This window comes from Heloderma suspectum, chromosome 1, assembly GCF_057233095.1.
Source record: "Heloderma suspectum isolate Gila_16-S chromosome 1, 16-S_ref, whole genome shotgun sequence".
Classification (NCBI taxonomy): Eukaryota; Metazoa; Chordata; class Lepidosauria; order Squamata; family Helodermatidae; genus Heloderma; species Heloderma suspectum.
This window is the reverse complement of record NC_139458.1, coordinates 424,025,056-424,041,080: the sequence shown is the minus strand read 5'-3', so window position 1 is coordinate 424,041,080 and position 16,025 is coordinate 424,025,056. Positions and strand designations below refer to the sequence as shown.

General features: G+C 44.2%; 1 protein-coding gene across 4 annotated transcripts in view; it reads right to left on the bottom strand.

Annotated features, from left to right (window-relative positions):
• ERLEC1 (endoplasmic reticulum lectin 1) overlaps window positions 1–15,632 on the bottom strand; it is a 32,400-nt gene extending 16,768 nt beyond the window's left edge. For 2 of the 4 annotated variants that reach the window (XM_084829239.1, XM_084829241.1), the window contains exons 1-8: window positions 15,393–15,632; window positions 12,263–12,367; window positions 10,308–10,388; window positions 8,772–8,849; window positions 8,537–8,600; window positions 7,260–7,300; window positions 6,668–6,891; window positions 4,206–4,347 (exon numbers count right to left, since the gene is read on the bottom strand). In XM_084829239.1, coding sequence (XP_084685365.1) covers window positions 4,206–4,347; window positions 6,668–6,891; window positions 7,260–7,300; window positions 8,537–8,600; window positions 8,772–8,849; window positions 10,308–10,388; window positions 12,263–12,367; window positions 15,393–15,572 — 915 coding nt within the window. In that variant the 5' untranslated portion in view covers window positions 15,573–15,632. The remainder of the gene's footprint in view (window positions 1–4,205; window positions 4,348–6,667; window positions 6,892–7,259; window positions 7,301–8,536; window positions 8,601–8,771; window positions 8,850–10,307; window positions 10,389–12,262; window positions 12,368–15,392) is intronic. The other 2 variants (XM_084829240.1, XM_084829242.1) reach the window with 1 other exon arrangement.
• Window positions 15,633–16,025: the final 393 nt, after the last annotated feature.

Below are 16,025 nucleotides of genomic sequence, written 5' to 3'. Positions count from 1 at the left end.
TCCCTTTGAGAAGACACAAGAATTAATCATATGTGATGTTAAACAATAACTTACTTCTATTTAGTAGACAGAGCGTAATAATTGCCCCATATTTTGATTTTTTGTTGTAATACTTGTAAAACTTGCATCCCCCCCCAAAAAACTGTTGACATGCTAATAAAGAACTGAACATGATATCCTGGCAATCTATTTCAACAGAATTCATTTTTCTGTGGCCAGGTTTTGCTGTCACTACTTATCAGTACCATTTTACACTGAGACAGATATGTATTTTAGTTACTCCCCCCCCTCATACACTTACTAGGGATAATAAACTGAAAAACATTGATTATAACTTTGAAACTGCCAGGCTTGCCTAATACTGTATTTGCAATTGGTATCCATTTGTTACTAATGAACTTATGAAATGAAAATGTTTCCACCCTACATCACTGGTCTTGATTAAGAGAGTCAAAGCCGAATTGGACAACTTGTTTGGGGAGCTGTACCACTATTCCCCTGCCACTGAAGTCCCTGGACAAATTAGGCTTACACTGTCCAGCAGAGGTGATGCTTCACTGTCAAGAGTGGCCTGGTGGGGGATTTTCTGAAGTGGAAGCAAATCTAATACAAAGCACCCTACAGGCAAAGAGACCCCTTCATGGATCACTGCCCCTTCATGGATCACTGCCTTGTTGTGGCGAAGGGGCTTGCATAACTCAGTGAAGCCATAAGTTATGCCATGGAGGGCCACCCAAGATGGACAGGTTAGGGTGGAGAGTTCTGACAAAATGTGGTCCACTGGAGAAGGAAATGGCAACCCACTCCAGTATTCTTGCCAAGAAAACCCCATGGAACGTATCACAAGGCTAAAAGAGATGACGCTGGAAGATGAACCCCTCAGGTCGGAAGGTGTCCAATATACTACTGGGGAAGAGCAGAGGGTATTTCCAAGTAGCGCCAGAAAGAGTGAAGCGGCTGGGCCAAAGCCGAAAGGACACTCAGCTGTGGATGTGTCTGGTGGTGAAAAGAAAATCCGATGCTGTAAAGAACAATATTGTTTAGGAACCTGGAATGTAAGATCAATGAATCCAGGTAAGCTGGAGGTGGTCAAACATGAGGTGGCAAGACTGAACATTGACATCTTGGGAATAAGCGAACTAAAATGGACGAGCATGGGCGAATTTAATTCAGGTGACCATTGTATCTACTACTGTGGGCAAGAATCCCTTAGAAGAAATGGAGTAGCACTCATAGTCAACAAAAGGGTGGGAAAAGCAGTACTGGGGTACAATCTCAAAAACGATAGAATGATCTCAGTACGAATCCAAGGCAAACCATTCAACATCACCGTAATTCAAGTCTATGCCCCAACCACTGAGGCCGAGGAAGCTGAGGTTGATCGGTTCTATGAAGACCTACAACACCTTCTAGAACTAACACCAAAAAAAATGTCATTTTCATCATAGGGGATTGGAATGCTAAAGTAGGAAGTCAAGAAATCACCAGGATAACAGGCAAGCATGGCCTTGGTGTACAAAATGAAGCAGGACAGAGGCTAATAGAGTTTGGCCAAGAGAACACACTGATCATAGCAAACACTCTTTTCCAACAGCACAAGAGGCGACTCTACACATGGACATCACCAGATGGTCAATATCAAAATCAGATTGATTATGTCCTTTGCAGCCAAAGATGGAGAAGCTCTATACAGTCAGTAAAAACAAGACCTGGAGCTGACTGTGGCTCAGATCATGAGCTTCTTGTTGCAAAATTTCGTCTTAAATTGAAGAACGTAGGGAAAACCACTAAACCATTCAGGTATGACCTAAATCATATCCCTTATGAATACACAGTGGAGGTGAGGAATAGATTTAAGGGATTAGACCTGATAGACAGAGTGCCTGAGGAACTATGGACGGAGGTCCGTAACATTGTTCAGGAGGCAGCACCTAAATCTATCCCAAAGAAAAAGAAATGCAAGAAAGCCAAGTGGCTGTCTGATGAGGCTTTACAAGTAGCTGAGGAAAGAAGGGAAGCAAAAAGCAAGGGAGAAAGGGGAAGATATACCCAGCTGAATGCAGAGTTCCAGAGAATAGCAAGGAGAGACAAGAAGGCCTTCTTAAATGAACAATGCAAAGAAATCGAGGAAAACAACAGAATGGGAAAGACTAGAGATCTTTTCAAGAAAATCGGAGATCTCAAGGGAACGTTTTGAGCAAAGACGGGCATGATAAAGGACAAAGAAGGCAGGGACCTAACAGAAGCAGCTGAGATTAAGAAAAGGTGGAAAGAATACACAGAAGAACTATACAGGAAAGATCTGAATGTCCCTGATAGCCATGATAGTGCAGGCACTGAACGTGAGCCGGACATCCTCGAGAGTTAAATCAAGTGGGCCTTAGGAAGCATTACTAACAACAAAGCTAGTGGAGATGACAGTATTCCAGCTGAGCTATTTAAAATCCTAAAAGATGATGCTGTTAAAGTGCTGCACTCAATATGCCAACAAATTTGGAACACTCAACAGTGGCCGCAAGACTGGAAAAGGTCAGTTTACATTCCACTTCCAAAGAAGGGCAACGCCAAAGAGTGTTCAAACTACCGCACAATTGCGCTCATTTCACATGCCAGCAAGGTGATGCTCAAAATCCTACAAGCTAGGCTTCAGCAGTATGTGAACCGAGAACTACTGGAAGTACAAGCTGGGTTTCGAAGAGGCAGAGGAACTCGAGATCATATTGCCAACATTTGCTGGATCATGGAGAAAGCAAGAGAACTCCAGAAAAACATCTATTTCTGCTTCATTGACTACGCTAAACCCTTTGATTGTGTGGATCGCAACAAACTGTGGCAAATTCTTAAAGTGATGGGAGTACCAGACCACCTTACCTGTCTCCTGAGAAACCTGTACGAGGGTCAAGAAGCAACAGTAAGAACCGGACATGGAACAACCAATTGGTTCAAAATTGGGAAAGGAGTACGACAAGGCTGCATATTGTCACCCTGCTTATTTAACTTATATGCAGAGTACATCATGAGAAATTCTGGGTTGGATGAATCACAGGTCAGAATTCAGATTGCCGGGAGAATTATCAACAACCTCAGATACGCAGACGATACCACCCTAATGGCAGAAAGCAAAGAGGATCTAAAGAGCCTCTTGTTGAGGGTGAAAGTGGAGAGTGCAAAAGCTGGTTTGAAACTCAGCATTAAAAAACCTCAGATCATGGCATCTGGCCCCATCACTTCCTGGCATATAGAAGGGGAAGAAATGGAAGCAGTGACAGATTTTATTTTCTTGGGCTCCAAGATCACCACATACGGTGACTGTAGCCGTGAAATTAAAAGACGCTTGCTCCTTGGGAGGAAAGCTATGGCAAACCTAGACAGCATAGTAAGAAGCAGAGACATCACCTTGCCAACAAAAGTCCGCATAATCAAAGCTATGGTTTTCCCAATAGTAACGTATGGCTGTGAGAGCTGGACTATAAGGAAGGCTGAGCGCCGAAGAATTGATGGTTTCGAACTGTGGTGCTGGAGAAGACTCTTACGAGTCCCCTGGACTGCAAGGAGGTCAAATCAGTCCATCCTAAAGGAAATCAACCCTGAGTGCTCATTGGAAGGACAGATACTGAAGCTGAAGCTCAAATATTTTGGCCACTTAATGCGAAGAGAAAACTCCCTGGAAAGACCCTGATGCTGGGAAGGATTGAAGGCAAAAGGAGAAGGGGACGGCAGAGGATGAGATGGCTAGATAGCATCACCGATGCAATGAATATGAACTTGAGCACGCTCCGGGAGAAGGCAGAGGACAGGAAGGCCTGGCGTGCTATGGTCTACGGGGTCACGAAGAGTCGGACATGACTTAATGACTGAACAACAACAAAGGCAGAGAGAGTGCAAAATGCGATGGGGCTGTAGCTCAGTGGTGGAGCACATGCTTTGCAAGCAGGAGGTCTCAGACTCAATCCCTGGCATCTCCAGGTGGGACTGTGAAAGACTTCTGTCTGAGATCTTGGACCTGCTGCCACTCTACAGTGGACAGTACTGAGCTAGAAGGACCGATGGTCTGATTTGCTGTAAGACAGCTTTGCACATACCTGTAGGCCTTGCACAGCTAACCCCTGATACAGGGCAACAACTTAAGGCGGCGATAGTTATTGTTTATTGGTCACGGTTTATATTCTGCATGTTTCAGCAGTGCTGCATTTCCAGGAACCTACCTCCTTGGCTCTTCTAAAAGGCATCTTCATCTTTTCTTGCTGCTGTTCCAGCTGCTGTTCCAGCTGTTCTAAGTTATGGGGCTTCAGTGGGGATCCCGGCAGCGACTGGCAAAATATGTCATTCACGGGGGAAGCTCTGAACCTGTTCAAAACCCAAACTTTTATACAGTGCTTTTATAATATGGTAATAGTACACAATGGCTCAGCTCAGATATAATGCACAACTCAGCTAAAGCTGAGAGATAGTGTTTTATCTAACGCCACATAGTGAATTGAGGGCTGAGGTGAAATCTTACCACAAGACTGCAAGCGCATAGGATTCCCACTGCTAACTATGAAAAGCAGATGCCTGTGAGTTCTTGGAGCGTTCTGCCCTTTCTACAGCTGAGCATAGGAAAGCTCTAGTATCATGCATAAATCCAAATCACAACCAAGGGATGCAATTTAAAGCAAGCTAAAATGTATTTGTCCCATTTGTATCATGACACTAGATGCAAGTACACTGAACTCTCTTTAGGTTTGTCCAGTTAAACTGACCCAAAGCTCCATGGGTGCTGTGATGCTCACATGGAACTCCTGGCTATCAGACACCTCAGTGCTGAGACACACAATGGAGATGAATGCAGACATAATTTCATCACAAGAAAGAAGTTAAATTCTACTGGCTCCTCTTCCTCCAGTTCCTTTAGAAGGGTGAACAGTTAACTTGTGGGGGGTCATTCTTCCTGCTGCATAGGCAAAGAGGTATGCCATTAAAGAAGGGGCACACCTCTTTATAAATGTGCATAAGAGCAAACCTCAACATTGTGTCCATAAAAACATGGGGCATATATCTCAGAAGGATTAACAATAGGTGTTACATTAATCTTAAACTGGAAATTAAATCAATTTCCCAACCATAATGGTTAACACTGTGTGTGTGTGTGTGTGTGTGTGTGTGTGTGTGTGAGAGAGAGAGAGAGAGAGAGAGAGAGAGAGAGAGAGAATGATGAAAATACTTTGCCAAAAGAAAGGCAGGAAAGAGAATCCAATCTATTTATAAACTACTTCTTTTAGCTTTGTTCTATGGTTCTATGACCCATAAAAGCAATAAGCTGCAGGAATGTTCTGTCACTAGTTGTGGATAAGACATTTATATGAGTTTAAGTATTGCTGGTAACTGTAATCCATTACTACTTTATATATAGCACCAAAGTACGGTTGTGCGATCATTTTGGTTCAAAGTAATGTCAGAAAGGCAATGCTTGCAGACTCTATAACACTAAGCTTCCAAGAGCAGCATTACACATTATGCCAGGTGTAGGCAACCTTTCTGGGCCATGGACATGTTTGGCAATTTGAGACACTGTCCTGGGCACCACCACAAAAGGCTGGCATGGGAGATGTGGCAATAGACAAGTGACCTGCCCAAAAGACTGAGTACAAAGCAGAGGGGGGGTCTAAGCCCCAACACACTAAACACCTTTGAACCCAGTTTTCCGCATCAACATAAAGCTATTTCACACCAATCCCAGCAGCCAGTAAGAAAATGTGTTAATTAAAAAAAAAGGGAGGGTTAGGGCACCTTGGCAGGTGCAAGGAAAGGTACCCAAGGGCACACTGGTGCCCAGGGGCACCATGCTGCCTACCCCTTGTTGTTGTTTATTCGGTCAGTCGCTTCCAACTTGTGACTTCATGGACCAGCTCACGCCAGAGCTTCCTGTCAGCTGTCGCAACCCCAGCTCCCACACGGTCAAGTCCGTCACCTCCAGAATATCCATCCATCTTGCCCTTGGTCGGCCCCTCTTCCTTTTACCTTCCACTTTCCCTAGCATCAGCATCTTCTCCAGGGTGTCCTGTCTTCTCATGATGTGGCCAAAGTACTTCAGTGTTGCCTTTAATATCATTCCCTCAAGTGAGCAGTCTGGCTTTATTTTCTGGAGTATGGACTGGTTTGATCTTCTTGCAGTCCAAGGCACTCTCAGAATTTTCCTCCAGCACCATAGTTCAAAAGCATCTATCTTCCTTCACTCAGCCTTCCTTATGGTCCAGCTCTCGTATATGCCAATCATGGGGCTGCCCCTCGATCTCGTCCTCTCTCCTGTAACATGTAGGATCGCTTCCTTGGTGTCATGATGTCACCACACTGTGTTTTTCTGTACCCCTACCAATGATGCTGAGTGGAGGCAGGGAGAGCCACTGGTAAATATATCACAACAAGGGTTGTGATCCTACGTATTAGAGGGGAAAGGGAAAGAACCTGACATAGGGATGCCACTTTTGGCAGCAGACCCACCCATGGCAGGCGTAATGTGTATTTCAGCCTTGAGCCTCCTTCAGAGCTTGAGCAACAGTTTGGAAGATATGAGGGGGAAGCTGGTGAGAGGGAATATTTAAGAAGATATCATGTGCAAATAGTTTCTAACTAGAAGGCCTTGCCTGGATTGTGGTCTATGACATTAGCAGAAGCCTGAATTCCTTACCTGTATTTAGGATGGCTGCATAACAGAGGAGTCAAAATGACCACTTCATATTCACATGTAGTGACTTCAGCCACCGAAAGGATCTCGTGTTTTGCTTCGGGATGGCAGACATACATTACTGAACTTGATCTGGGCAGGTTTTGTCTCAAGCTACAAGGTGTACCATTTCCCATCCTTATGGGATAATATGGGGTCATCTGCCCTTCTATATTTTTTGTAGGAATCTAGATTGGTGAAAGAAAAGAGTAGGAGAAAAGAGTAAAAGAAGCATTAGCTTGGAAAGCATAACACATACGCTTTTGGTTGAGTACCAACTTTGCTTAAATGGCCCAGCTTCTTTTCGCAGGACAACTTCTCTTCCAATGGATTTTCTCCTCTGCAGCTGTAGTGGAAAGCATCTTGTGGAAAAACTAACTGATTTGAATAGTACTGTATCTGTCATCAGAAAAAAAGGTTCATTTCTTTTTTTTTAAATCAGCCAATATTATCTTGTATCTAACTCTGCAAGAAAAGTAAGCACGCATCAGCCACATGAGAAAAGGGGAGCTTCAGCAATCTAGATACAGATATGAGTTGTCTTTTCCCCACTTACCTCTTTTGCCCTATCTTTTTCCTTTTCCTTTTCATCTTCCTCTGGAAAATATTGCAAGCAGAAACGTTTTAGTCACCAGCATCTCTATATTGGTGTCTATACAGCAGAGAAATAAATTTTCACAAAAAAAAAAAACAATTCTCTTAACATGCTTGATATGGTTTAACTTAAAATCAGTAAGCAGTGAGGGATTTAACACAGCCAAGGATAAACTACAGGTAAATTTAGCAAACAAGGGTTTCCAACCCTGTGTATATGGAAGGGGGCTTTTTCAGGAAAGACATGAGAGATCAAGAGAGTGGGGGTGGGTAGGGATCACCCTCTACAGGGTAATTTCTCTCCCGTTGGGCTTACTGACAATCTCTGCACTCAGCTAGAGGGAAAATGGGCCAAGGGCTCCATGTGTCCTAATGTAGTAGTGTTTGAAGGGCTAAGAACTGTACAAATACACAGATGAGTATCACATACCCTATTGTGGGGCAAGGAAAACTGCACCCATCCTGCCCACTGGGTGCCTAGCTTGCCTTTGAGCATGCCTCACATAAATGGCTTGGGTACGATGTCTGAATAGAGTCCATGCCCTATGCAGGGACTTAAGATCACTGATAGGTCCAACCTATGTAATCTCAAGTCCCTAGGTTTGAGGGCTAACCATTCTCTGGATGGGGCCTGTGTGTATAGGCATTAATCAAACTTCCATTCAAAGGGATACCTTTTCTATGAGGCATTTAAATTTTTAATATTTTTTTAATATATGAATGCCCAATGGGTGAATGTGAAGAGGATTTTACTGAGGTGCAATGGTACCCTTGGTACGATGCTTCCTATGCATTGTCCGGCCTCCCCTCACCGCTCTGAGGTCCTGTGGCTAGACAGCCAAAATCAGCCATATAGCTGCAAATGCAGGGCAGGCGGAGCGAGGAGGAGGAGATCCCCTTCATGCTCCGCCTGCCCTGCACTGGATAGTTGGTCGCCTCCGAGTTTGGAGGCGGCCACCGATCCCCACAGGACTGCTCCCTAACTTTCTGTAAGTGGAGAATGAAACACTGACAATATATGACGGAACGAATAGGAGCAAAAAGTTCTAAAAATTTTTTCCACTAGAAAGCATGAAAAGAATGTTTTAAATTAGAATCAGGGCTGAAATGTTTAATCTATATCTACATTCCCACAGATTACACTCTTTGTTGTTACTCTTTTCCTTAATAAATCAGGTGTTATGGCTGTTCCTTTCTCTTCTTTCTGATCATTGGCACTTAGAAGACAAAGTGACAAACCTGGATCTAGTAGCGGGCTCTTTCGTAGCATATTTCCAAGATAGTATTCTTGAATATTTATTTTCTACAAACAACAAGAAAGATATCTTCACTTTTTTCATGACCACCATTTCTCCTCCAGTGCGTCAATCTTTTTTGTATCAATAGGCCGGAAGAAACCAAACAAAGTTCAGTACAAGAGTTTTAGTTTTAAGCTTACTTTTATCCATGAGGTGAAAGCTTTAATAATACATACCTGCCCAGTTTCCTTCTCTTCATGATACTGACGAATGTGTTTGCCATGACAGACTTCATAAGTCCAATATGATTCAATCTAAAAATATTATATAAATATATATATATAAAAAAAAAAAAAAAAAAAAATTCATCGCACTGACATATACAATTTGGTCAAGACCTGTTTTTAAACAGCAAGGTAGCAGCCAAAGTTAAACTACAATCATGGAAATTTATTATAGCTTAGACAAGAATAGTATTAAGGTTTTTGCACATATTTGGATCCCAGTATATATAGGATGTGATCTCACCATATGCTTTTTTAATATAGTGAAGCCATTATAAAATTGAAATGTGTTACTATGAGAGCCAATGACTACAGAACCCACTTTAGCACTATATTCTTAACAACCCCACTACAGCCTTCCTCTATGCTGCTAGGTCACTGCATCTATGTGGCTTTGTGACTGATACTTGCAGCATTTGTAGTAATGGCTTCTCTATCTCAGATCCTGTGCAGAGGACAAATGTGGGAAGGAATGCTATAAACCCATAGGACTACATGAATTCTGAAAATCCTTGGCTATTAACTGTGCACAGAGCTGGTCTAGTGATATGAAACAACACAGGATTATGGATATGTAAGAACTTAAATATTTAGATTTAAAATGTGCCCTCCGTCAAGAGCTCAGGGCATGGTAAAAAATTTTGTAATTCTACCATAAACAAATAAAAAATACATTTGTCTGAAATATGCAATCAGAATCTCTACTTCAGAGACAAAATTCTTGGGACATCTATGGAATTCTCCCAAAGATACCCCTAGGTCCTTGAGCTGGGGAGAAGCACACAGTGGTTGCTTAAAACATGCACAATCTGTCAGTGTCCAGGGCTACATGACCTGGTTCACATGTCCCAGGGATGGTGACTGGGGATGACTGAAGTGATGAGCATGCTATCTCCCACTTTTAATTAACAACCCAGGAACACCCATTCTTGGGTTGCTTTGTGACATGTGAACCTGGAAATTCTGGGTTGTTTATGGGTTTAACAATCCAAAGTTAACAGAACAATTGTCCCTGGTTTGTTGTTGGGTTAACTCTGGGTTGTTTAACCCATAAACCAACCAGATTTCCCTGGTTTATATGTCTCAAAAAAACCCAGGGTTGTTAACCGAAAGCAGAACATGGGAGACAGTACACTCGTCACTTCACTCGTTCCTGGCAATCCCCTTTCAACTACAAAACACCAAGACAGACATTCTGAATGGGCTATTTTTCTTCTTGTATCTATTCAGATAAATAATCAGCTAGAATGGTAAGTTACTCAAAAACAATGGTTACGTTTTAAGGCCACAATCCTGTCCATGGTTAGGTGTGAATAATGTCCACTAATTTCCAGAAAAAAATGTGGGCAAGGATGAAACATAAAAGGAGGGAAAGTGCACAAAAAACAAATACTTCAGACATGTTATTCACTTTACATCTTTTTGTCTTGGTTACTAATGAATACATTAGGAACTGGGCCCTTTTGTCCCAGACCAAAGTGAACATACTCTGTAAGAACAGCTGCTTTGTTTAAACAGAGGTTCCAACAATTCTGCAGGGCTGGGTCCTTTGTAATCTTTTTCTTCCTCCTAAAATGAGAAGAACTGTATGTCAATATTGCCGCTGAGGAACACAGAGCACTTAACTACTTGTATTCATTCATTTTAATAAGTTTCTGAAAACCCACACAGGAAATCTCACTGAAAACGGAACTGAAACACACAGCATAGATTACCCAATTAGTTTTTGGGGCATAATCCTATGGGGATAGTCAGCCGCCTCCAAACTTGGAAGCGACCAACTATCCAATGCAGGGTGGGCGGAGCGTGGAGGGGATTTTCTCCTATGCACTCTGACTGCCCTGCATTTTCAGCTAGGTGGCTGATTTCAGCTGTCTAGCCAGAGCAGCTCACAGTGGGTGGGGGTGAGGTCGGACACCACATAGGAAGCGTTGTACCACGCTTCTGCTGCCCCTCCCCACCCCCAGGAATGCCCTCTTTTCTCATGCTCCACACTGCTCTTCCAATCACAGAGCCAGGGACAAACCACACCACCTACGAAGTGGCGGGGGAGGGGGCAGGGAGGCAGTTTCTTGGGAACTGACCTCGGAACACTGGCTCCGAGGTCAGTTCCTGAAAACCAAAAAACCCTATGGCTGTCTAGCGGCCATAGGATTGCGTCCTTAACTTGTTAGACAATAAGTTCTAGATCTTAAACTACACATGCTGAAAGCCCCACTGGCTTCCTTAAAATAATGGGAAATAAACATATTGGTCAGGATTTAAAGAACCAGGAAACTAGTTCTATAAGCCCAATGCAGTCTCTCCCCATGCAGTAGCGGCTTCTGCACACGACAAGCTGGTTTTGAAACTGAGGGGATTTTCTACTGTAGAAAATTCTTAGTCCTTTGCATGAATCTAAGCCGATTTTTGGACTCTGCTCTTATCTGTGTACATGCACATGTGTCACTCTCCCCCCGCTTCTCTCCAGTGTCTCCACACACAAACACACGTATATATTACTGTGAGTGCATGTGTGTTCACACACAATTAGAATTTATTAGCATGTTGGTTTTGTGCCAGCAATTCCTGAACAAACACTATTTTGCCTTTCAGTGTAGATAACATGCGTCAATATTTGTGTGTGCTGAGGAGCACAAAATAAAACAAGCAGTATGGTAAATACAAGTATGTTACTAACAGATATTAAACATCTTACTATTTTTAACATGTCTGAAAAATGCCGAAAAACCCTTATAAACATGAGTAAAATGAGGATTCACCTTGTTCAGTACAATCTTTCTATACTATATTAAGGAAGCTTCTGTGCAAACTATGTTTCAGCCTCTCGGAGCCCATAACTGGGAACATAATGAGGCAGAATTTCAAGTATTCCAAACCCATGTGAATGCAACAGATTTTAAATTTTAATGCCTGTCGAAAATGTATTTATAAGTGCATTTACATCCTGCCTAGTAGGATATCTGCTCTGGACAGCTTACTAAACCACGTCACCAATGAACCAAAATATCAAGGCAACTAAATAATTCAAACCAATCCACTGAAAGTCTCCACAAAAACAAAAGCGTTACTCTTTCTTCCAGAAGGTTTGGCCTGATGCAGTTCTGTCGACATTGACTGTTCCAAAGAATACTGATTTAACCACTCTTAAAGAGAGAATCTGTAACATGGCTGCCCCTGAGGATCTTAATGGATCTGAGGACTCAAGAGTATATCAAACTCAATACGTTAAGCTATACTTTGTATTTAGGTTGCATCTTGGTGTCTATTAATAAACTGCTTTTAACACCCCCCCCCCCCGTTTTGATTCTGTCTTTTAACATTAAGGAATTTTAATGTATTTTGTGCATTATAAATAATATAGAAAGGAAATTGATAAGTTCTATACATAATTGTTATTGCAGAACAGTTGCTACAGGTCAAAACAAAAATACACAACTTGCCTCATCTCCACTGGCTAACATTGGAAGAATGCACTTATATTTTTCTTTATCTGCTGTTGTCATAATGATGTAATGATCTTCTCTGTACAAAACCCCAGTAGTGGGCTTAAAAAGAAAAATAAACAGAATGGAAATAACTTGGATGTAAACAAGCATCATTAGAAAGTAAACAATAGCATTAAATACGGTAATGTGGGTCTGCTAACTCATTACTGCAAATAATATTTTCACAGTATTGAGCCCATTCTTGAAGCTGGTACAAACTTCACTGCTGCTAGCTTACCAAGCAATATATTGAGCAATGTAATACTAAGGGATGCAACTCACAGAAAATTGCCTCTTTTCTCTATGATTAGAAAAGTCACAACATACATTTGTTCTAATCACAGAAGAGAAGCAAAGTTTTGTAAGCCCCATCCTCTGATGTTACAGCTCACACGAGCAGTTGTCTTGTAAAAGTTGTTTAGGTGGTAGGCCTGCTTGAGTAACAACCACCCTCCTCCCTCACTTTATCTTGGGACTCTGAACATGTACTTGTAAGTTAACCATCAAGTCAGGTTTTTTTCCCCCTTCCTCATTCTCCTGCCAAGCTTGTTTTTTTTTTTTTTGTAATATCTTGCTGGGTGAAGAGATCTTGAAAGTTTTCACATTTTTTGTGATGTTTTGTTTGGCCTAATAAAGGCATGACACTAATATGGAGTTTTTCTTACTGTCAACATAGCTACTTTTGGATTTTTTTGTTTGCCAGGTGCAATCCTATAGGGATGGTCGTAAGGATTTGAACATGGAGGCTTATGGCCATCTGATGCAGGGCAGGAGCAGCAGCAGAGGTGATCGTCGCCTCTGCGCTCCTGCTGCTCTGCATTTCATCCATCTAGCTGAGGTGTCAGGGAGGGGGAAGGAAGGAGGCTGGGGAGGCCAGACAATTTCTTGTAAGCCGGCCTCCCCAGTGCTCTCCCCCTGCCCCACCCACGAGAACACCCCCTTTACCTTCCCCCTGAGGTCGCTTTTGCAGGGGAGGGAAGCTCAGACTGCTGACTCCAACCTTGGATCCAGGAATCCAAACTATTCTATGGCTACCCAGACATTGTTTAGGGGTCATAAAATTGCTCTCCCAAAGACACATTACTGTTTCTGTGTTAGTACAGCCTTGCTATTTAACTACCCACTCAAGCAGCTTGTTAGAATTGATGTGCTAGTTGCCCTATGACACACTGTTAAATTATCATAGCATGTACCAGATTAATCAGGTTTTTGCAGTAGTTTAAAAAGTTGTAACATAGCTAAGGGAAAGTTTGTTATCAAAAAAACTGAATAAAGAGCTTCAGGTGAATAAGCTCTTGTAGGTATGAACCTACAATTATAGTCAGATATACCTACATCCTAATGAAATCAAGTGGAGGAGCTAAGAGCAATTAATTTAAAGCCTGACAAAATCAAAAGGATAAAGGCAAACATTATCGGGATCAGGGACTTAATTGTAAACCTCCAAGCAGGGGCTGTCTTTTTTAATCCATGATTGCTTGCATGGATTAATAAATTGCCTGTGCATTTTATGAATAGCAGTTATTGGTCAGGGGTGAGCAGACTTAAATCTTGGGTAGTCATCCTTTTCTTCTTTGTATGATCCCCACGGTTTATTGATGTTTTCAGCAAGAGTACATACACGCACTCAACCCCCCCTTTTTTTAGGCATAATTGGTCTGTGTTAAGCAATCCTAAGTTTACATTTTTGCTATCTTAGCAAGAACCACAACAAACTGTTGACAGAGACTGGCTGTGAACTTCACCAGTAGAACATGATCTACGTTCTACAAGCAAATGCTCTTGGCTCAGACAGTTAAACAGAACTGTATGCTAGATGCTTAAGGACAAGCACTATCTACCTCAGCCTTCCTCAACCTGATGCCCTCCAGCTGTTTTGGACTACAACTCCAGCATTCCTCACCATTGCTCACGCCAGCTGGAGCTAATAGGAGCTGAAGTACCTGGAGACCACCAGGTTGGGGAAAGCCGATCTACCCGCTCTAAGTGATGGCAGCCTCTTGTCATAAGAGCAATCCTGCCATTCACTATTGCGTTCTTAATAGTGGACAACCAGATGCCTCTGGGAAATTTATTTATTTATTACATTTATATCCCTCCTTTTTTCCTCCTTAAGAAACCCAAGGCAGCATACAGAATCCTCCTCTAATCCTCCTCCAACCTGTGAGGTAGGTTGGGCTGAGAGTCTGTGACTGGCCCAGATTCACCCAGTATGCTTCCACGGCCGAGTGGGGGCTAGAACCTAGATTTCCCGACTCCCAGTCCAACACTCTAGCCACTACACCATGCTGTCCCAAGCAGGGTGAGGAGGCAATGGTCTCCCCCTGCTGCTTGTCTTTCCAGCATGACACACCCAGGCATACACTAACTCAGAATATAGGCTCGATTTTAGGCATCACAGCTAACAGCCGTTGCCAAGTCAACCATTGCCCTTAATATGTCATAGGTAGCCATGTTGGCCCATTAGGCAAAGAAAACCCAAAAGCCGCTGCAGGACAATACGTTTTACTAGTGCCAACTGAAATGTCACACATCAGTGAGTGCGCTCCCGCGGTCTCCTCCTTAAGCCTAAAGCCAAGAACATGCAAGCCTGCTCATTCATTCATGTCCTCTCTCAAGAACATAAGAAGAGCTGTGCTAGATGAGAACGACAGTCCGCCTAGTCCAGCATTCTGTTCACACGGCGGCCGACCAGCTGTGGACCGGAAACCCCAGCACCCTCCCGCCCATGTTCCCCAGCAACTGGTGCACACAGGCTCACTGCCTCTGGTACTGGAGGTAGCACATCGCCGCCAGGACCAGTAGCCATCGGCAGCCCTTTCCTCCATGACGTCGAACCCCCTCTGAAAGCCATCCAAGCTGGTGGCGAGATCCATAGCCGCGCGGGGCGAAGCAGCCCTTCCTTTTCTCTGCCCTGACCCCCGCGCCCAGCAGTCAGCTCCACGGGCAGCCCCGCTGGGCTGCAGTATCAGCAGAGGGCGCTCCCATCATCGGCCTACCCCCATCTTGTTCGACGGCCTCCCCGCCCTTCCGCCGCCCCCCTCCCCGCAGCAGCTCCCCTCAGGCCTCCCCGCCAGCCACCCACCAGGCTGAACTCGCTGCCCGGCCAGTTCACTCGGAAAGAGACGTCGTCGCTGAACTGAGGGAGCGACCTGCCGCCCCCGCCGGCCGCGGTCTTCGCTTCCAGCAGCCCCCACACCAGCAGCAGGCGCCACAGCAGCGCCGCCGTCGCGGCGCCCCTCCGCGGCTGCCTTCGCCGCCCCATCCCGTCTGGGAGCCCGGCCGGGCGGAAGGCGCCCCCGCAACCGCCAATCACCTCACGCCCAAAGGCGCCGGCCACGTCTCCTTCCGGAGGGGCCCGGTACGTCACTTCCTCGCCACGGACGGGGCGGGCATAGGCTTAGGGGGCGCCACTGGCTCAGCCCTTTTCCGCGGCGTACGTTTAAAAGGGGCCCCAGGAAGAACGGACTGAACCGCTCTACCCCCAGGTCTCTGTGGTGCCCCGTCACAATTCTTTGCCTTGGCGGCCCTATAGTCGTCGTCAATGTAGAGTCGCCCACCGTCACAGACCTAATGGGCGTTTCAAGTACAGCGTCTACCATAGACGTGCCACGGCCTAGAGCGACGCCACTCTGCTCCTATATAATCATTGGCCCACAGCGTCGTTCCATTAAACCGGAAGTTCAGATTGGGTCACTCCGTAGAACATTTCTCTATG